Source organism: Argopecten irradians, chromosome 7 (assembly GCF_041381155.1).
Source record: "Argopecten irradians isolate NY chromosome 7, Ai_NY, whole genome shotgun sequence".
In the NCBI taxonomy this organism is placed as follows: Eukaryota; Metazoa; Mollusca; class Bivalvia; order Pectinida; family Pectinidae; genus Argopecten; species Argopecten irradians.
The window spans coordinates 18,093,339-18,117,401 of NC_091140.1; the positions used below are offsets into that span (position 1 = coordinate 18,093,339).

The 24,063-nt window shown below is 34.1% G+C and overlaps 1 protein-coding gene across 1 annotated transcript in view; it reads right to left on the reverse strand.

The window, feature by feature from the left end:
• Positions 1–746: 746 nt before the first annotated feature.
• LOC138327750 (PGAP2-interacting protein-like) overlaps positions 747–24,063 on the reverse strand; it is a 28,127-nt gene continuing 4,810 nt past the window's right edge. The window contains exons 5-14 of the mRNA XM_069274091.1: positions 23,614–23,753; positions 22,689–22,925; positions 21,861–21,986; positions 20,264–20,361; positions 12,153–12,388; positions 11,700–11,764; positions 11,360–11,501; positions 10,224–10,373; positions 9,667–9,822; positions 747–9,115 (exon numbers count right to left, since the gene is read on the reverse strand). Coding sequence (XP_069130192.1) covers positions 9,034–9,115; positions 9,667–9,822; positions 10,224–10,373; positions 11,360–11,501; positions 11,700–11,764; positions 12,153–12,388; positions 20,264–20,361; positions 21,861–21,986; positions 22,689–22,925; positions 23,614–23,753 — 1,432 coding nt within the window. The 3' untranslated portion in view covers positions 747–9,033. The remainder of the gene's footprint in view (positions 9,116–9,666; positions 9,823–10,223; positions 10,374–11,359; positions 11,502–11,699; positions 11,765–12,152; positions 12,389–20,263; positions 20,362–21,860; positions 21,987–22,688; positions 22,926–23,613; positions 23,754–24,063) is intronic.

Here is a 24,063-nt window from a genome sequence, read left to right on the forward strand (position 1 = left end):
TGCAAAGATAAACTGCGATCTCTCGACAAAAATGGGCACCGAAGCATACAACACAAAAACTGGTGTCCGAACTAACAAACAAATGACTCACAAGCATGTCGCGAACATGTGCATTTCAAAGGACGCTGCCATTATTTTCAATCCATACGAGCTTTTTCATTGGTTGCTTAAAACGTAAATGCAAGGTAAGCAACTGCGGTGACCCAGCATTTGACGCGAGATCTACCAAAGGTTTCAGTGGTTTCAGTATCGTACTGAATACCCTTGGCTAGCGAAGTTGCTAATACCAAAGCTTCGCAAAATCTTGATGTTTTAACAGGTGATTTTGATCATTGGGTTGTTGACTCGTTTTTATATAATGATTCTAATATACTGCAAAAAATCAGTTTAGTTCCAATACGAGATACATAAAATCATTTGTTTGGGTCTGGTCTGTCTCGCTGTCTTCAGTTTTCCTACATGCTCTGACTAATGGAACATTAATAGAGTCTTTTTAATTCTGTGTGCTGACTAAGCAAACGCTTTACTGCATTTGTGAAAGCATAGCCTTGGTGTTGCATTGTGTATTTATCGGACTGAAAGGTGTCGTGATGACAATACATAAGCATCTGTTTTTTTGAGAGTACGTTTCTCATTAGGTTCTACAAGTCTCGATGTCAACTTTCCTGCCTTTTGAGATGAATCATACACTAAGGAGCATACATAGTAAGTAATACATTATAATAAAATAAAACTAGAACATACTCTCACAAACAAAAAATGTGTTTATTGAGGTTATATTAGCAAATACTTTTCCTGACATACAGTTAATTTCATTTTGCTTTCTCTGTTTTACATATGTATATAAATAGAATATTCCTTTTCAAGCTACATGTTCTGACAAATATATAAACTGTACATATCAATATTCCATCAGTCTCTTACAACATTTGACTATCAAACATCGTAACAATAAGGTGATACGCTTTATACTGACAGGTGGTTATATTTCCACAGGAATGGCTGTTGATGACATAGCAGAACAATGGCAAGGTAACAAAATGTTCATCTATGAATATACATTGTATCAAGAAATTGGTTAAATTATCAATAGTCTTATATCCAGATTTAAATTTTTTTAATCTGTTAAAATTTTATTTCTTCATTTTGCATAATAATCACAATTTCCCTTACAAATAACCCGATACTATACCACTCTAAATCAAAATCTCCTTAAATTAAAATCACATCTGTATTTAATATTTGCATCTAATTAAAGACATTAACTAAAATGTTATCATAACTAAAATGTTACATGTGTTAATAAAAAATTGTTAAAAAGTTATTTGAGCAAATGAAATTAAAATTGATTGTTACTAAAAATAATATGAAAACAGGATATCATTACTAATCCAAGTCTATAAAGTTAAATTTGTGAGATCAAGTGTAATTAACTGTATCTATTACTAACACCAAATGTTTATTCAATATTGAACCTATATAATAGAACTATTTTATATCCTGTATTTTTATGAAAGACAAAACAAATTAGGATTTATATTTTATAATGATAAAAAAAATGAGACATTGTAATGTAAATAACTTATTTTCACAATTTGCAGGTATGGGAAAGATACAGTTCATTTTCACAATAACATAATTAATATCTTTTAAACAAGTTATATGATTATCATAAAAAAAGGGAAGTTGGTGGTACTAAACCAATATTCTAGCATCGCATTAGAGTCCGTGTCAAAAGTACATTAGATGTATCTTTATCCGGTTCCAATTTCGGCGATCCATGTTAGTCCCACAAGGTAATCAGCAGTCTAACAGTCTAAGACAAATTGTGATTTTTCATATTTGGAAATATCAAGATTTAATAGATCTAGAGCGTAATAATGAACACTGCCGCTGTCACTGGTAGCAACTTAATACAAATGTTTAAATTCGATCCTCTTGGTAACTTTGCATAAAATCAACAATTATATACAATTATTAAAACGCACTCTTAATATATATTAGCTACAACCATTTTGTACACTTCATAATCATTAAAACGTAGACTTTGTGCTTTACATAAAACCATTTTGTGCACTTTACAAGAATGGTGAAATACAGAACTCTAAGTTGCCATGGAAACCATAAATCAAAATAATTTGAAAACCAGAAAAAAAAAAAACCACGTCTTATTTAGAACATCTTAACATCATCACATATTTCCTTTAAATGGAATGCAAATCACTAGGAGTTTAATAACACTAAGTTATATTCACAGTATACAATTAAACATGAATTAGTCAACATAACTGGCAAGTACGTTTGTTTTATTTGAAGCCTTGAACACAAAGAAATGTAGATAACACTATATTTATAAACTTGCATCATCATAAACATATAAAAGGGACATAACTCCGGGTTTTTTTGTACATTTTCATATCTAACGGACAGCTAAATTGGCAAGTAAATTTAACAAGATGGAATGTAGGTATCCAATTCACAATCATTTATATCTTAAATATTAGGTAAACCACCTTGGCAATATGCAAACACATTGCACGATTGATAACAACGTAAAATACTAACTACTAATAGTATTGTCAATTTGTATCAATTTCTATGCTACAAAACATTCATTAATATCATACCAATAATCATTTAATGCTTAATATATTATGACTACCATATCTCTGTAAATAAAGATCCGAAGTTAATAATTCTATGATTTTTATAAAACAAATAAATAGTAGAGTTCCATAATTTGACTCAATACCCAGTAAACAAGAATTAAGGTGTCTAAAATTAACAACATTAAGGGAGATAATTAATGAAATCAAATTACGACCTTTCCAAAATTAGTGCGTAAAGCACTGACACCATAAATCCATGCACAAGGTAAGCTGATTTGTAACAGAAGAAAGGCATAAACTATAGAATCTACAGCATTCATTTAAGCATTAATGTCATTATTATTAAATTTCATGAAATAAAATTTTGTTTGCAAAATGTATGAATCCGCAAAATAAAACACGTTTATATATACGATTCCATTGATTTTCTAAGTGATTGTTTTTGGGGTGTTTTTTTTCCCAAATCAATATACGATTCCATTGATTTTCTAAGTGATTGTTTTTGGGGTGTTTTTTTTTCCAAATCAATACGCAAGGTTAAAAGAAATTAACAATATATTCAATAAATCAATAAAAATTTAAATTCAAAGTAAGTAATTATACACTTGACCCTCGTAAAGAGGAAGGGAAGATTATAGAAACGGGGACGCTTACTGGGTCAAATACAATAATTGCAATTCCATAATTATCATATTCCCTATCTAGCTGGTAGATATCCAGTGTGATGTTATTATTTTTAAGCAAATCTGACATTGTTTTCTCTGAAAGATATGGCATAATACTCGCAAACATGTGACGTCACAATCAATACCTACCCGCAAGGTAATCTATACAATCTAAAACAAATAAGTACTGATATCTAGGGTATAGGTATTGATAATTGTATACCTTTTAGGAGATGGGGTTGGTATTTGTGAACTTAAGGAAATAAAAACATTAACAGGACTAGATCACATATTCGAATACTCTATGCATTCCCTCATTGATATGTTAACAAATCCACATAAATATCTGTGAAAATCTCATTTATATCCAATAGACAATAGAAAAATTAATCTTTGGTAAGCTTTTACTACACATGATAAAGACTGTTTTTAACTTTTAAAATGTATCGGACATTAAAAATCCACAAAAATATTAGTTTACCTTCACAATACAACTAATTAAGTAGGCTAGGTAGTAATGAAAAGAGGCAGTAACTATGTATCATATACAGCTTAGTCTATGTAAGTGATATAGTACAGAGTATAAAGGTCATTTACAACTTCCTTTATAACAGGTCAAAGGTCTTAGCTAACCACCAGCCTAAAATATGGTACCAGTATAATAATTTAATTTTAAAGGTTACAATTCCGGGTTCAATTTCATCAACATTCATTATAACTTAAAAGACTTCCTTAACTTGAAATTCTCCATACGAAAACATTACAGAAGTTATCAGGCATTTTTCAGTAAACGTCGTTTCCTTAACTTACATAGGAAAAAACTTCCAATGGAAAATGTTAAGTAAAGGAATTCCTAAATGGTAATGAATGTTGATGAACCTGTACATATATAACACCATGTACAACCTAGCTTGGCATAAATATGAAAGTGAATAGTCGGGCAAAGAAAACCAGTCTAAATGCGTTCATTGGCCTTCCAAAAGTTCTCGCATATTAATACGACGGTCAAGTTCTGCTTAGTTTCCCAGTTCTGGCCATTAAAGTAAAGAAAAGTTGAAAGCATTGAAAGCGAGGCTGCGTGGAAATGTAACCACGGACATAGTGAGCCGGGAGGACGTTTTAGAATTTCCATACTTTAAATTAATTTCTTCGTACGCAGACAGATTTTGACGAGAGATTTTATTTTTTCATTTCATAAGAAATTATACTGGATACATTTACACCATTTTTACCGACTTTAGCCATCCTTGCCCGACTGTTCACTTTAATATATAAATAAAGTAAAAATGACGTTTCGATTAAATAAAAACAAATATTTCATTGATATCATACCTATCTGGTATATCATAAAGATTAAGTTAATTAGAGATATAGAAGTAATCATTAAATTAGTATATAATGTAGATATGTTAAAAATCTATCAGTTGATATGTATGTATATTTATTAGAGTACATGTACTAGATTTGTAATAATTATCAATAAAACTCAAAGTATTTAATTACGGCAAATACGGTACTGAGATAACAAAAAAACGTGGGTGAAGTACAGTTCATCGTCACTTAGTCTATAACCATCCGGTGATTGTGACGTCACAAAAATCACTTCAAAAGTTAATGTCATAATCCCTGGAACATTGGACTAATTGATAGTAAATCATACTTTGCCATCTCAAAATCGACGTATTTACTCTGCCCACATGCTATATTTTTTCACATAAAGTGATGTGCAGGCTACATGTATTAACTGATTAGGGCTATATCTGTTTTACCAAATATGCTGGCTATGCGCAAAATAATATATATCTTAAATCACATGTATATATAGTTGAAATGTGCTGGTATAGGTCATCTGAAATTTATCTTACAAAATAGTTTGCCTAACTCATTACCCAATACACAAATGCAGTACATACATGTTTTTCATATCGTTTATCAATTCTTACACTGTTAACCAAAATGTTTACCAATATATATGTGACAGAATTATAATAGATTCCTGCCTGTCATTAAAAAGAATCATTTACAAACGTTTTCTAAGAAAACAAGTAATATACAACTACAATGTGTATTTTCTTAAGATAAAATGATTATTCATGTTAAACATTAGTAAACACATAATATTCAATCAATATCCTCTATTATATAGGATGATCTACATCTAATAATAAAATGAGTTAAATTTTTAACAGCATTAAACTTCAACAGGACACACACACTCGATAACAATAAATACATGTATAATTAAGGCGATAATACAGACCCGAGCCTAAAATTTGTGTCCGTCCACGACAGCAACAAGTCGATGATCTTTGGTATTAAATGAGATATATATATTTACTTGTTTTAAAGCAGATTGTACCTTAGGCACAGTATAAAAAGCATATTTGTTACAGAAATCTGTCTAATGGAAAAAAAAAATTTTTCCTACTATAAGTTTTCAGAGGCACATAGCTGGTAGTATATATGTTTGTATCGTCATATCACAGTTTACTTTTTATTTAAGCCGATGTTGTCTTCCGATTGTTTTACTACAAACAAAATATTTTTGCATGTAAATATAAGTAGACTTTAAACCAAGTTATTATCGCGTATTACAGTAAATTAAATTTGCCACGAAAAAAGACTTCACTACATGTACATGTACAATGGAGTATTTTAACTTTGAATCACGAAATTAATCTTGGTGTATATAATTATCTGAATAATTTTGAGTAGTTAAATATGAAAATCACCCAAATATGAGAGTCAATATATTTACATTAAGGTGATGCTATAAACTATAACTTGACGGAGAGCGTGTATTCCGGCATAATTGTATAATATTTTCATTAATAATTTACATTAATTAAAACCTGATATATTCAAAAATGTAATCGGAAACCTAGTAAATATGCTGGTCATGGTGACATACAGTTTAGAAAAGTTACACACTTTACTATTAAAAGACAAACATTGTGAATGAAACAACCTCGTATGATCAACTCAATCCTGTATACAAGGAAACCGGATTAAAATTTGGTAATTCAATGGACCAGGACAAGAAATACTTTTATCAGAATGAAATCTGCTTTGTGTGTAACCAATTAGCTAAGAGGTTGAAGTAATTTTTATCGCAGAAATAATAATGCTATCGTAGAAATAATGTTGCAAAATGTTTCACACTTGCAAATCGCGAAATCCTTTCATCAGAATGAAATCTGCTTTGATAACACGACAATAGATCTTTAGATACCTAATACCAATGACATAATATGTCGCATACAAATCCCTTATCCAATACTACTCATGATTTCTTGAAATATATATATACATGTACTGTTTTCATTGCATCAAACATGTAAATTTACATTAATTTAACAGTGGACTTTTTACAAGGATAAATTCCTACACTTAACATTTTGTGTATACACATTGTATGAAACCAATTAGCTAGGTTGAAGTAATATTTATCGCAGAAATAATAATGCTATCGTAGAAATAATGTTGCAAAATGTTTCACACATGCAAATCGCAAAATTAATACTCGTAAATATATCCACGTTTTCATTAACAGTTGGTCATTCCTTACCAATAAACTAGACAATCACTGCCAGGTGTAACCATTGTATAGACAAGCACTTGAAGGTGTAACCATTCTATCTATATATCAAATACCACAACCACAATTTGAACATGTCACAGACATATACATATTAAAAATTTCTTTAAAATTATATTTAAATTGAAATTTAATTTAAGATAAAAACAAAAACGAAATATACACATAATCGACAAAACGGAAAGCTAAAAATTACCAAGAGAATTATTTTAAATTCATGTGATATATGAAAACTAAAATTTCACAATAAGATTTAGAATTACAAAACTTAGACTGTTAGTTAAAACTAACCAAGAACTGTAGTGCTAATCTTCACAACCATTATTGCATATATAGACACCTTTAAAACACAGAGGCTTGAGGCAAATAAAATCATAAGTATCAACATGATTTTATATGATCTGAATATATGGACAGTTATTTGTTAAAGATGCTCCACCGCCGACAGTGCAAAAACGATACCCATCAATTGAACAACAACTAATGTTCAATCGTGTGTATATTTGTCTAATTAACACAAAAATATATATAAAATAATCTATTTTGCTTTTGATGCATGCACATTTAGTACTTCATTCCATATACATAAAGGTCATAGTGCCATGGAATTTTTTTTGGGACATAATTATTTTTGATATTTTTATCTTGAAGTAAAATAAGACGCTCAAATTTTTCAATGATGGTAATGGTGTAAAGTAAGTAACTTTTGCAACTGAAGAAAAATACTAATTCGTCTACTCCTGTTTTTAATAGAGAAAAATGACCATTTGTCAGAGGTCGAACATCTTTAATTTTATACTAGGTGACAAACAACCATTTTCAGGATCTAAATTTTTACACTAAATTTTCTCTGCTAGGTAATAATAAAATTTTAAAACATCTTAAACTTAACATGCATATAAATGCTAAATCTCCACTTGAATGAACACATTTTAAAATTCTAACATTAATATTATATATATATATATATATAATGATAAAACTTTCAATACAATTCTGAACTCTTTATCAATTATCACACTGAGTTAACATTTGACCTTGTAAGTACGAGGCTTAAACTAAAACTATGTGTATTCTTATTCTGGTTTACATACTTTGTAGCAGGAAATATTAGTGTGGTTTTAATTTGCCTACCGTAACCAACTTTCTTTCGTGTGCATTTTACTTTCGCGAATTTCATGATCCAAGTAAATTTGCAAAAGTTTATATATGCGAATTAACATCTACATTATTTATATTGATAGGAAATTTCATTAACTTTTTAAACCTGATAATATTAATATTCGCAAACTTGTTTTGAAATGGAAATCGCAAAACTTAGTAGCAGTGAAGAAAGTTGATTGACAGTATTTGTGGACATGTGTATTAATATGGCCGAAACTAAACTTACCAAATCTTAATCTTCGTTTTAATTGATGTTATATACATATTAGGATAGTTCTTAGAAGCACTAAAATATTGTTGTTTACATGGTATCTGTAAAACTGCCATATATGTATACAGACATACTTAAACAGTAGCATATAATTTGTATAGCAATATTTAGTGTCTTACTTCTTGGCATCTAACAGCAAATTTTCAGTTCAAAAGAAATTAATAAAAATACCAAGGCATTGGAAAAATGGACAGGATATAATTATTGACAGTTTTCATGGCCAAAATAAAACATATTACATCTACTAAAATTTCCCGCCATAAAATATTCTAAATTTTGAATTATAATAGAACTTTAGTTATTTATTATAAAATATCTCAATATAAAATACTTGCATTAAACTAGAATGTAGTCCTGTACATTCCAGATTTTTATACAAACACAAAAATGTGTACAAAATAGTGAATTATTTTTTGTAGAATAAATATCAGATATGTTACTTAATAAAAATACTCCCATTTGTGTCTAGTAAGGCATCAGTATCTTCATAAATGAAGGGACGGTGTCATCAAGTCACAATGGAAAATCCTGCTCCATGCGATGTACTTGACAGGAATGGACGGTCTCAGACAGCAAAGTTCAGAAAAATCGGAAAATCCCCTGCAGAGCTGAACAGGAACGACCTTAAGAATATTCTGGCAGAAAATTTAAAAATACCTGGAAATCCCTCATCCATACCAATGTCAGCAATATAGAAACAGAGCATGTTTAATAACCACCGTCCTGTTAAGGCAAGAAATACTTGGGTGTGTCCATGTGGTATCTATGTCCTTCAAAGAAGCCATGACCTTCGTGGAATGACCCAAACCTGGCAGACAGAATTATTTTTGTGTCATTAAAACTGGCAGTTAACAGAGTTTATGTATGCACATTTTTTTGTTTATAATGCAAAAAAAAAAAAACAAATAAGAATTAACAACCAACTCTGAATAATTGTTATGTCAGCTAGGAAAACCAGAATGGTATGTAAGACATCAATGCTCAGGCTTCAAAATAACAATATGGAACAAATTCTGTAAAATTCAAGGAAATCTGGAAAAAATCTATTTCATCTAGCCTTATGTAGTACATGAGTCCTGGAAATCTTCTATTTTGTGGTTTTTTTTAGTGCAATATGTTATTACTGAGCACACCTTTTATTTAAATCAGATATATTATCATAAATATATCAATTTGACAAATAAATGAAATTTTTGCTTTTAAAGTGTGGCTTAATAATGATTAATTTCCATGACAAACTTATAAATTGTAAACGTAAAGTCACGTTTTACTAAAGTAAAGAATTATTTTTTGCTTGAAATGTTGCTTTATAATGATAAATTTCCATAACTAACTTTTAAATTGTAAACACAAATTCACCTTTTGTTAAAGTGAAGACTTTTGTTAACCCTGCTGGGATCTGTAACCACCCTAGTGTTGTCCTTGAAATCATTGAGATCATCTGGAATCTGGAACTTTGCTAGTTGGACTTCCGTGTCACTGAGACCTCCATGGGTGATTCTGGCATATCCAAGTCTGTCGAAATAACAATAATTATCACTTATCTTAAAATAATTCAATAGAATTCAAAAAGAATTCATTCATATAGTGAAACTTGACTGTTAGCTCAATCGGTAGAGCATCTGGCTAGTGTTTGGAGGTCCTGCATTCCATCTCCAGTCTGGCTGCTACATTTTCTCCTCCCTAATAACAAACTTGGAGGAAGGATGGAAGAGTGTAGCAGAACTAGACTGGGTCAAATATCGACCACCAGCTACCTATAGGTAGTTCAATATTGGTAGAGTATCTAGCTAGTGTTAGTTCATAGATCCAGGTTCCAGTCCTGATCTAGCCTTTGCATTTTTCCTCTCCTGTTACAAATACTAGAAAACTACTTAGAAGACATTACTAATGATCATAAACATTCCAGCATTTACCTGATAAGGTCTCTGTACATGATATACTCGCACCATCTGTCCCAGTCAGTTTCGTCAATGTCCCTGACCCGACCTTTCTTCAGCAGCTGCTTGTAGTCACGGCTACCGGGATACGAGGTCACATAGCCCAGAAATATCACAGGGTTTGGACTACAAAGTTCAACAAGTTTAAACAGTACAAAAATCAACCTCAAGAAAAGAATACACAAATGACAAATTGTAACAACTTTGTATCTACCTATATTTACATTGCCACTGCACAGTACCTATATGTTGCTACTAAGCCCAATGTATGTATTTTCCAATATTAACGTTTGCAGTTTGGCTGTGGCGTACTAATACCATAATCAGAGTTCAAGAGGTCATGAAAACAATGGGTTTAAGTCAATGAGAGAATTCACTGAAAAAAAATGTTAAAATATTCTTAAAATTGATCAATATGAAAACATATTCTAATCAAAATATTTAAAATGGATTGACGTGTATTTATATTTGTATATCTGGTTTATTGATAGGACTATTTCATCCACAGCTATTGTTTAGTCGATTGTCTATAACAACACACGGGAAGCCAGTGGCACCCAGTATTTCCCGCCCAATCAAAGGCTGTTCCATTGACTGATATTATTTTTGTCTATGCAGACGTTTAAGTTTTACCAGTATTTTCATGCTAAATTTCTTATCTATTTTTTTCTTTTATCAAAACGATAATGACTACTTTAAATGTAAATATAAGCATTGGTTGTCATATTTTTGTCATGCATTGGTGTGAAACATACATTTGGTGTTCTAGCATATCTATCATGGTGCGCTTGATATGCTAGCACACCCAATGTATGTTACACATTAATGAATGTCAATAATATGACAACCAATGCTTAAGTATTAGAGAAATTAGAGAAACAGATAACAAAGCAGACTTCTTAATATATGATAATTACATGTAATAAGTAAACCCAGACAAACTATGGCCTAGTTGCTTCAAAGAGAAATACATTAATCATAATAACAATATTGTGTTCATGATAAATCATTTCTGGTAATACATGAACAGTACTACTTTATTATTTGAAATGAAACTATCATAAGCCCTAATCATAACTTCATTTATTAATTAATGGAGATTTATTTTTTACCTTTTGTGCAGTTCTTTAGCCAGAAATTTAGCCTGCAGCTTCCTATCCAGAATGTCCCGGTCATTCCCCATGTGAGTGACCACAAAATCCACGGCTTGACCACTAATGTTGATACTGGCAGTCACTGCTGGTGCTAGTTCTCCTGTTTAAAATACAAGTTAACTTTTTTTTTCATATCTGTGATCATATAAATTATAATTTGAAATTAGATAATTTTTCCCAAAAAGGACAATTGTAACTGATTATAACTATTTTTTTGTCTAAATTGATCAATTTGTAGAGTAGAATGCTACTTAGGTTCAACAGAAGTATACATGATAAAAGAAAAAAAACACCTTACCGTGGGGTGAAGGCAGCAGATGGTGGGTAGATTTAAGGATTGGATATTTAGATAAAATCAAGTTTCTGAAATGTAACCAAATAAAATACAGTATTAAAACTAGGACAACAAAATGAAACAAGAGATTACATTACATTATTATTTTCCATAGGATTTTATTTTTGAGATGACATGCAAATGTCCTTACAATGACGTTATGAAACAAAAGAAAGGATTTCTAAATGCTTCCCTCCAAATAAAACACAGTTTTTGCTCTCAGGACAAGAGGACTTGCCTGAAACTTGTCTCTCCTTGTACAAAGACATTCCTTCGCACTCCCTGGACAAGAATGTAACCATAAGAGTTGTAGAGTTCTCCTTACAATGACTTAATGGACCAAAAGAAAGGAACCCTATCTCTCTTAAAAAATTAAAAAAAAAAACAGATTCTTTATACTCTTAGTGCAAGACTTACCCCCAGGTGTGGTCTTTGGTGGAAGGTCCAAAGTCCACATACATGTTCAGCCTCTCACCAAGCCAGAGGCCAAGATCATTGTTACCAAGGAAAGGTTTGGATGCATCACTCTCAAGAAGGGTCACAACATCAGCCCCAGTGTCCTTGATTAGCTCCGCTGATCTCTCCAAACTAGGCCAGCCTTCGTTATCATAGCCAAAGTGGTAGGTCCATATCATGGAAGTAAATATTCGAGGCTGTCAGAACCAAAGCATACACATTGATGAGAGGAGCAAAACATACACATTGATGAGAGGAGCAAAACATACACATTGATGAGAGGAGCAAAACATACACATTGATGAGAGGAGCAAAACATACACATTGATGAGAGGAGCAAAACATACACATTGATGAGAGGAGCAAAACATACACATTGATGAGAGGAGCAAAACATACACATTGATGAGAGGAGCAAAGCATACACATTGATGAGAGGAGCAAAGCATACACATTGATGAGAGGAGCAAAGCATACACATTGATGAGAGGAGCAAAGCATACACATTGATGAGAGGAGCAAAGCATACACATTGATGAGAGGAGCAAAACATACACATTGATGAGAGGAGCAAAGCATACACATTGATGAGAGGAGCAAAGCATACACATTGATGAGAGGAGCAAAGCATACACATTGATGAAAGGAGCATACACATTGATGAGAGGAGCAAAACATACACATTGATGAGAGGAGCAAAACATACACATTGATGAGAGGAGCAAAACATACACATTGATGAGAGGAGCAAAACATACACATTGATGAGAGGAGCAAAACATACACATTGATGAGAGGAGCAAAACATACACATTGATGAGAGGAGCAAAACATACACATTGATGAGAGAGGAGCAAAACATACACATTGATGAGAGGGAGAGAGAGCAAAACATACACATTGATGAGAGGAGCAAAACATACACATTGATGAGAGGAGCAAAACATACACATTGATGAGAGGAGCAAAACATACACATTGATGAGAGGAGCAAAACATACACATTGATGAGAGGAGCAAAACATACACATTGATGAGAGGAGCAAAACATACACATTGATGAGAGGAGCAAAACATACACATTGATGAGAGGAGCAAAACATACACATTGATGAGAGGAGCAAAACATACACATTGATGAGAGGAGCAAAACATACACATTGATGAGAGGAGCAAAACATACACATTGGTGAGAGGAGCAAAACATACACATTGATGAGAGGAGCAAAGCATACACATTGATGAGAGGAGCAAAGCATACACATTGATGAGAGGAGCAAAGCATACACATTGATGAGAGGAGCAAAGCATACACATTGATGAGAGGAGCAAAACATACACATTGATGAGAGGAGCAAAGCATACACATTGATGAGAGGAGCAAAACATACACATTGATGAGAGGAGCAAAACATACACATTGATGAGAGGAGCAAAACATACACATTGATGAGAGGAGCAAAACATACACATTGATGAGAGGAGCAAAACATACACATTGATGAGAGGAGCAAAACATACACATTGATGAGAGGAGCAAAACATACACATTGATGAGAGGAGCAAAACATACACATTGATGAGAGGAGCAAAACATACACATTGATGAGAGGAGCAAAAAACATACACATTGATGAGAGGAGCAAAACATACACATTGATGAGAGGAGCAAAACATACACATTGATGAGAGGAGCAAACTAACATGTGAGAGAGCAAAACATACACATTGATGAGAGGAGCAAACATACACATTGATGAGAGGAGCAAAACATACACATTGATGAGAGGAGCAAAACATACACATTGATGAGAGGAGCAAAACATACACATTGATGAGAGGAGCAAAACATACACATTGATGAGAGGAGCAAAACATACACATTGATGAGAGGAGCAAAACATACACATTGATGAGAGGAGCAAAACATACACATTGATGAGAGGAGCAAAACATACACATTGATGAGAGGAGCAAAACATACACATTGATGAGAGGAGCAAAACATACACATTGATGAGAGGAGCAAAACATACACATTGATGAGAGGAGCAAAACATACACATTGATGAGAGGAGCAAAACATACACATTGATGAGAGGAGCAAAACATACACATTGATGAGAGGAGCAAAACATACACATTGATGAGAGGAGCAAAACATACACATTGATGAGAGGAGCAAAACATACACATTGATGAGAGCAAAATACACATTGATAGAGGAGCAAAACATACACATTGATGAGAGGAGCAAAAACATACACATTGATGAGAGGAGCAAAACATACACATTGATGAGAGGAGCAAAACATACACATTGATGAGAGGAGCAAAACATACACATTGATGAGAGGAGCAAAACATACACATTGATGAGAGGAGCAAAACATACACATTGATGAGAGGAGCAAAACATACACATTGATGAGAGGAGCAAAACATACACATTGATGAGAGGAGCAAAACATACACATTGATGAGAGGAGCAAACATACACATTGATGAGAGGAGCAAAGCATACACATTGATGAGAGGAGCAAAACATACACATTGATGAGAGGAGCAAAACATACACATTGATGAGAGGAGCAAAACATACACATTGATGAGAGGAGCAAAACATACACATTGATGAGAGGAGCAAAACATACACATTGATGAGAGGAGCAAAACATACACATTGATGAGAGGAGCAAAACATACACATTGATGAGAGGAGCAAAACATACACATTGATGAGAGGAGCAAAACATACACATTGATGAGAGGAGCAAAACATACACATTGATGAGAGGAGCAAAACATACACATTGATGAGAGGAGCAAAACATACACATTGATGAGAGGAGCAAAACATACACATTGATGAGAGGAGCAAAACATACACATTGATGAGAGGAGCAAAACATACACATTGATGAGAGGAGCAAAACATACACATTGATGAGAGGAGCAAAACATACACATTGATGAGAGGAGCAAAACATACACATTGATGAGAGGAGCAAAAACATACACATTGATGAGAGGAGCAAAACATACACATTGATGAGAGGAGCAAAAAGCATACACATTGATGAGAGGAGCAAAGCATACACATTGATGAGAGGAGCAAAACATACACATTGATGAGAGGAGCAAAACATACACATTGATGAGAGGAGCAAAACATACACATTGATGAGAGGAGCAAAACATACACATTGATGAGAGGAGCAAAACATACACATTGATGAGAGGAGCAAAAATACACATTGATGAGAGGAGCAAAACATACACATTGATGAGAGGAGCAAAACATACACATTGATGAGAGGAGCAAAACATACACATTGATGAGAGGAGCAAAACATACACATTGATGAGAGGAGCAAAACATACACATTGATGAGAGGAGCAAAACATACACATTGATGAGAGGAGCAAAACATACACATTGATGAGAGGAGCAAAACATACACATTGATGGAGAGGAGCAAAACATACACATTGATGAGAGGAGCAAAACATACACATTGATGAGAGGAGCAAAACATACACATTGATGAGAGGAGCAAAACATACACATTGATGAGAGGAGCAAAACATACACATTGATGAGAGGAGCAAAACATACACATTGATGAGAGGAGCAAAACATACACATTGATGAGAGGAGCAAAACATACACATTGATGAGAGGAGCAAAACATACACATTGATGAGAGGAGCAAACATAACATTGATGAGAGGGCAAACATACACATTGATGAGAGGAGCAAAACATACACATTGATGAGAGGAGCAAAACATACACATTGATGAGAGGAGCAAAACATACACATTGATGAGAGGAGCAAAACATACACATTGATGAGAGGAGCAAAACATACACATTGATGAGAGGAGCAAAATACAGGAGCAAAACATACACATTGATGAGAGGAGCAAAACATACACATTGATGAGAGGAGCAAAACATACACATGTGATGAGAGGAGCAAACATACACATTGATGAGAGGAGCAAAACATACACATTGATGAGAGGAGCAAAACATACACATTGATGAGAGGAGCAAAGCATACACATTGATGAGAGGAGCAAATCATACACATTGACGTGAGGAGCAAAGCATACACATTGATGAAAGGCGCAAAGCATACACATTGACGAGAGGCGCAAAGCATACACATTGATGAGAGAGCAAACATACACATTGATGAGAGGAGCAAAACATACACATTGATGAGAGGAGCAAAACATACACATTGATGAGAGGAGCAAAACATACACATTGATGAGAGGAGCAAAACATACACATTGATGAGAGGAGCAAAACATACACATTGATGAGAGGAGCAAAACATACACATTGATGAGAGGAGCAAAACATACACATTGATGAGAGGAGCAAAACATACACATTGATGAGAGGAGCAAACATACACATTGATGAGAGGAGCAAAACATTGATGAGAGGAGCAAAACATACACATTGATGAGAGGAGCAAAACATACACATTGATGAGAGGAGCAAAACATACACATTGATGAGAGGAGCAAACATAACATTGATGAGAGGAGCAAACATACACATTGATGAGAGGAGCAAAACATACACATTGATGAGAGGAGCAAAACATACACATTGATGAGAGGAGCAAAACATACACATTGATGAGAGGAGCAAAACATACATACACATTGATGAGAGGAGCAAAACATACACATTGATGAGAGGAGCAAAACATACACATTGATGAGAGGAGCAAAACATACACATTGATGAGAGGAGCAAAACATACACATTGATGAGAGGAGCAAAACATACACATTGATGAGAGGAGCAAAACATACACATTGATGAGAGGAGCAAAACATACACACACATGATGATGAGAGGAGCAAAACATACACATTGATGAGAGGAGCAAAACATACACATTGATGAGAGGAGCAAAACATACACATTGATGAGAGGAGCAAAACATACACATTGATGAGAGGAGCAAAACATACACATTGATGAGAGGAGCAAAAACATACACATTGATGAGAGGAGCAAAACATACACATTGATGAGAGGAGCAAAACATACACATTGATGAGAGGAGCAAAACATACACATTGATGAGAGGAGCAAAACATACACATTGATGAGAGGAGCAAAACATACACATTGATGAGAGGAGCAAAACATACACACACATTGATGAGAGGAGCAAAACATACACATTGATGAGAGGAGCAAACATACACATTGATGAGAGGAGCAAAACATACACATTGATGAGAGGAGCAAAACATACACATTGATGAGAGGAGCAAAACATACACATTGATGAGAGGAGCAAAACATACACATTGATGAGAGGAGCAAAACATACACATTGATGAGAGGAGCAAAACATACACATTGATGAGAGGAGCAAAACATACACATTGATGAGAGGAGCAAAACATACACATTGTGATGAGAGGAGCAAAACATACACATTGATGAGAGGAGCAAAACATACACATTGATGAGAGGAGCAAAACATACACATTGATGAGAGGAGCAAAACATACACATTGATGAGAGGAGCAAAGCATACACATTGATGAGAGGAGCAAAACATACACATTGATGAGAGGAGCAAAACATACACATTGATGAGAGGAGCAAAACATACACATTGATGAGAGGAGCAAAACATACACATTGATGAGAGGAGCAAAACATACACATTGATGAGAGGAGCAAACATACACATTGATGAGAGGAGCAAAACATACACATTGATGAGAGGAGCAAAACATACACATTGATGAGAGGAGCAAAACATACACATTGATGAGAGGAGCAAAACATACACATTGATGAGAGGAGCAAAACATACACATTGATGAGAGGAGCAAAACATACACATTGATGAGAGGAGCAAAACATACACATTGATGAGAGGAGCAAAACATACACATTGATGAGAGGAGCAAAACATACACATTGATGAGAGGAGCAAAACATACACATTGATGAGAGGAGCAAAACATACACATTGATGAGAGGAGCAAAACATACACATTGATGAGAGGAGCAAAACATACACATTGATGAGAGGAGCAAAACATACACATTGATGAGAGGAGCAAAACATACACATTGATGAGAGGAGCAAAACATACACATTGATGAGAGGAGCAAAACATACACATTGATGAGAGGAGCAAAACATACACATTGATGAGAGGAGCAAAGCATACACATTGATGAGAGGAGCAAAAGCATACACATTGATGAGAGGAGCAAAACATACACATTGATGAGAGGAGCAAAACATACACATTGATGAGAGGAGCAAAACATACACATTGATGAGAGGAGCAAAACATACACATTGATGAGAGGAGCAAAACATACACATTGATGAGAGGAGCAAAGCATACACATTGATGAGAGGAGCAAAACATACACATTGATGAGAGGAGCAAAACATACACATTGATGAGAGGAGCAAAACATACACATTGATGAGAGGAGCAAAACATACACATTGATGAGAGGAGCAAAACATACACATTGATGAGAGGAGCAAAACATACACATTGATGAGAGGAGCAAAACATACACATTGATGAGAGGAGCAAAACATACACATTGATGAGAGGAGCAAAACATACACATTGATGAGAGGAGCAAAAACATACATCACATTGATGAGAGGAGCAAAACATACACATTGATGAGAGGAGCAAAACATACACATTGATGAGAGGAGCAAAACATACACATTGATGAGAGGAGCAAAACATACACATTGATGAGAGGAGCAAAACATACACATTGATGAGAGGAGCAAAACATACACATTGATGAGAGGAGCAAAACATACACATTGATGAGAGGAGCAAAACACATTGATGAGAGGAGCAAAACATACACATTGATGAGAGGAGCAAAACATACACATTGATGATGAGAGGAGCAAACATACACATTGAGAGAAGAACATACACATTGATGAGAGAGCAAAACATACACATTGATGAGAGGAGCAAAACATACACATTGATGAGAGGAGCAAAACATACACATTGATGAGAGGAGCAAAACATACACATTGATGAAGAGCAAAACATACACATTGATGAGAGGAGCAAAACATACACATTGATGAGAGGAGCAAAATACACATTGGAAGACAAAAACACTTGATGAGAGGAGCAAAATATACACATTGATGAGAGGAGCAAAACATACACATTGATGAGAGGAGCAAAACATACACATTGATGAGAGGAGCAAAACATATACATTGATGAGAGGAGCAAAATATACACATTGATGAGAGGAGCAAAATATACACATTGATGAGAGGAGCAAAACATACACATTGATGAGAGGAGCAAAACATACACATTGATGAGAGGAGCAAAACATACACATTGATGAGAGGAGCAAAGCATACACATTGATGAGAGGAGCAAAACATACACATTGATGAGAGGAGCAAAACATACACATTGATGAGAGGAGCTAAACATACACATTGATGAGAGGAGCAAAACATACACATTGATGAGAGGAGCAAAACATACACATTGATGAGGCTAACCAGAGACTTTTGTGGGTAAACATTGAAAAAAAACATTGATTTTTTCAAATTGCATGTATGGTCCTGATCATGGATTGACAGTTTATCAAGTGGCAAGTTGAATAGACAGAGCTAGAGAATAACAGCTAGTCTGAACATTTCATTCCTTCATATTGTAAAAGGGGAATAACCCAAATCTTTAATAAATGAACAACATGCTGTTGTAGACAACCAATAAGGAACAGTAATTAGTCATTGAAGAATTGATTTAATTTTATTTCAGCCTAGTAAAACTACTTGTTTAGAAATACTAACTAGTATAATTTATCTTGGACCATTTTGGAAGTAATTTGAAGAGGTTTGTTGATGGTGGATGTAGTAGAGTTGAAGGAAGCTTAGCTTTTATAAAATGTAGCATGAGCTTGTATACTTGATGGAATAGGAAAGTAAAATGTCTTAATATTGAAATGTACTTCAAAGAATTATTAGGAAATAATCAAATGAGTCTACCTGATCTGGGTCCTGTGGCATCTGTTTTATATTTGACGGCATTGAGGGATATCTGGCAGCAAATCCCAACAAACCAGCACATGTAACTGCTACCAACACTAGAAAATAAGTTTAGTAACTTCACATAAACAGTATCATGAGTAGGTCAATTGAAGTATCTTACAAGTTCATGTATGTATATACCAAGAAATACCGTACTGTAGTTATCAAGATTTTTTAAAATAAGTTACCTGAAGCAAATGTTGGTCTACATTAGAGTAAAGCTACTTGGCACCAAGAGATAGTCATTAATATTTTTAAGATATGTTACATAAAGCAAATTTTGGTCTACATTAAAGTAAAGCAACTTGGCGTCATCTAAACTTCTGAAGAGATACCAGCTGCAGTCTATCAGAGCAAGCAAAAAACAAGATGCCCAGAGTATCCCTCACCTGTTTTTTTTTTATTTTGAGTATTTCTGTAATTTAGTAATTAGTGACTCAATAATCACAAAGACTCTTACAATTAAAAAAAAGATAGCAAACTTGACCCCACGATTTGTTTAATGTTGAATCCCAACCATATAATGATGCTATAGATACCATACGAATACGCTATCCAATACAAATTTTCAGATAGGAAGTAATTTATATGAAAATTGTAGCCTAATTAAGCTTTTAGGCCCCTGGCCTAAGGCTCCCGGAGGGTCAGCCCTATCATTTTTACAATTTTGAATCCCCACACTATAAGGATGCTTCCATTGCATTATGAGTGCTATCCCATGCTTAGTAGGAGAGAATAAGTTGTTAATATGGTAACAGCCAAATTGGTTCCTTTTGAACCCATTCCTCAGCCCCCGGGGGTCAACCACATCATTCATTTGTACAATTTTGAATCCCTACACTATAAGGATACTACTATTGCATTATGAGTGCTCTCCCATGCTAAGTTGCAGAGAAGAAGTCATTTTTATGGAAATAGCCAAATTGACCCCTTTTGACCCCTCCCCTCCGGCCCCTGGTGGGTCAGCTCCATCATTAGTACAATTTTGAATCCCCATCCTATAAGGATGCTACTATTGCATTATGAGTGCTATCCCATGCTTACTCTAAGAGAAGAAGTTGTTTAAATGGAAATAGCCAAATCGACCCCTTTTGACCCCACCCCTCAGGCCCCTGGAGAGTCAGCCCAATCATTTGTACAATTTTGAATCCCCACCCTATAAGGATGCTACCATTGCATTATGGGTGTTATCCCATGCTTAGCCCCATCATTTGTAAACTTTTCAGTTCAGTCAGTAACCCATAAGGATGCTACCAGTCAAATTTTGTTGCATTCTGACAAGCGGTTATGGAGAAGAAGTCAATTGCTGACGGACGACGGACACCACGGTATGGCATTAGCTCACCTTGGTCCTTAGGACCAGGTGAGCTAATGATACAATATATTAAAACACTATAACAACCCAGCCCATGTACACATATCTTATCAAGACACAGAATACAACATAGTTCAAGCCGATACCTCTATTACATTGATAGAACTAACTGCAGCTGAGTATATGTAACATTATTTTAATAAAATTCAGACTCCCCTATACTGGTTGTCGAGTTCTCACCTGACAGTACTTTTCTGGACGGCATCCTGTTATTGTTGATGTCAGCGTTGGTTGGCTGATTTGTTGTGTTACTATTGTTGTTAATTTCAGCGTGTGCTGTGTGACTCGGAACTGTTTTCTGTCCACCTGTAGTGAAATTTGTTTTTACTGGTTAAACATGTATCTGATTTTCTCCTTGTTATATGCTATAGAAAATTCTCTTTTCCAATGGTCTATAAGGTTTATGATTCATATTTCTTAGTTCAAAAGGGGTAAAATCAAATTAAAATTAATATTGTTTAATTCAAAAAAAATTCCTCTAATAAGATTCACAAGAAATGATGATGAAAAAAGTCACCATTTTTATGACAAGGTACACACTGATGTACTGTCAAGTATGACATAGCATATTATTTTTAAATAAGCTAAAATTTTGAAATTAATTACAATGATTATCACCCAACTCTTTGAAATGTCTTCCTCATATAACTCCACATAGCGTTGTGTCATCAATTTGAAAACATTTCAGCACATCTATACTCTTACTTTGTATATGCATATTACAGAGTTGTCTGTCCTTACAGGTAGGTATTGATTGTGACATCATGATTATGTGTTTGTGAGCGTAATGTCATACTTTTCAGAGAAAACAACATAAATTTTGCCTACAAAATAATGTCATCACAATAGATATCTACCTGAAAGGGAAGTAACTCTGTGTCACAATAGATATCTACCCAAAAGGGAGGTAACTCTGTGTCACAATAGATATTTACCCAAAAGGGAGGTAACTCTGTGATATGCAATAAAGAGATACTAATGAAGAAGTAACAGTCCTTATATAATTACCTGCAAACAGTCCGAGGAAGATTCCTCCCATCACGGCCACTATGAGGTAATCTGTATGTTCTCGTGTGTACACCCCTCCAGGGACAAAGTTATAGGCCACCGTCCAAACGAAGAAAAAGATCTGGACAAGGTACACTAACATTACCACAACAAGGGTTCTCACTGGAGGACAGAGGGTCAATCGGTCAGTCATCTCTGGCCAGATGGACGTGGTATACACAGCCAGAACTAGTCCCCCTATAACATAGTATAAATAATCACACTTTATAATACTATCAGTAACAGAAATAATGTCATAGACTCAAAGTGTTAATAATCACACGTTATAATACTATCAGTATCAGAAATAATGTCATAGACTCATAGTATTAATAATCACACGTTACAATACTATCAGTATCAGAAATAATGTCATAGACTCATAGTGTTAATAATCACACGTTATAATACTATCAGTATCAGAAATAATGTCATAGACTAATAGTGTTAATAATCACACGTTACAATACTATCAGTATCAGAAATAATGTCATAGACTAAAAGAAAATTGAAATTGCACCTAAAATGATTTCATCAATTTTCATTTTTAACTTTGTGGTGTGCCCCACAATATTAGTATACTTAGTTCTATACAATGAAAAATATGCTTACTTTCCTTAACGATCAAAAAGTGAGAGTTATCTCCCCTTGTCATGCATCGAGCTTCATACTTACAAAACCTGCTAATTAGAATCACTAATACATTTTTGCAGTATACTGTATGTATATAAAACAGCCTTTATAGATGACTTTATTACATTTAAATGTGTGTCAAGTTTTAGCAAAAATGCTTGTGATATGACTTTTTAATGTATGAATTGGTCACACACAGTGCATATTTTCAATAACTATTTATCTTGAACTAAGTTTATTAAGGAATGTATACCAGTGTATCCCTGCCAGGTAGGTAGATAGTACAGAGCAGCAAATCCCACCAGTGCCACCAGCCACCAGACTTTACTTTGGGCTAGCTGTCGCCGTGGTGACAGGTACACACCCACTGCCAGACAAAAAAGGACCGGGGCTCTGGGAAAAAAAATTAGGAAGTCAAACAGAGGACAAAGTTATGGTTAAGACACTGAGAGTTCAAAGACATAATATATGTACATGCATATATTACCACAAAAGAATACAAAGGAAAACTGCTATCTTGAAAGTTACTTGATCTGAGGAGCAAAGGGATAGTCCTAATAAAGAAATACTAGTACTATACTTGAAATTGTTTTTCTAATGTTAGAAAGACTTGATACCTCACCACCCTGCAAATCTTTTTTATGATAAAGGAATTTAACCAGTGACCTGAAGATGTTGAAAGAGGTCAAATAATTTATACTTA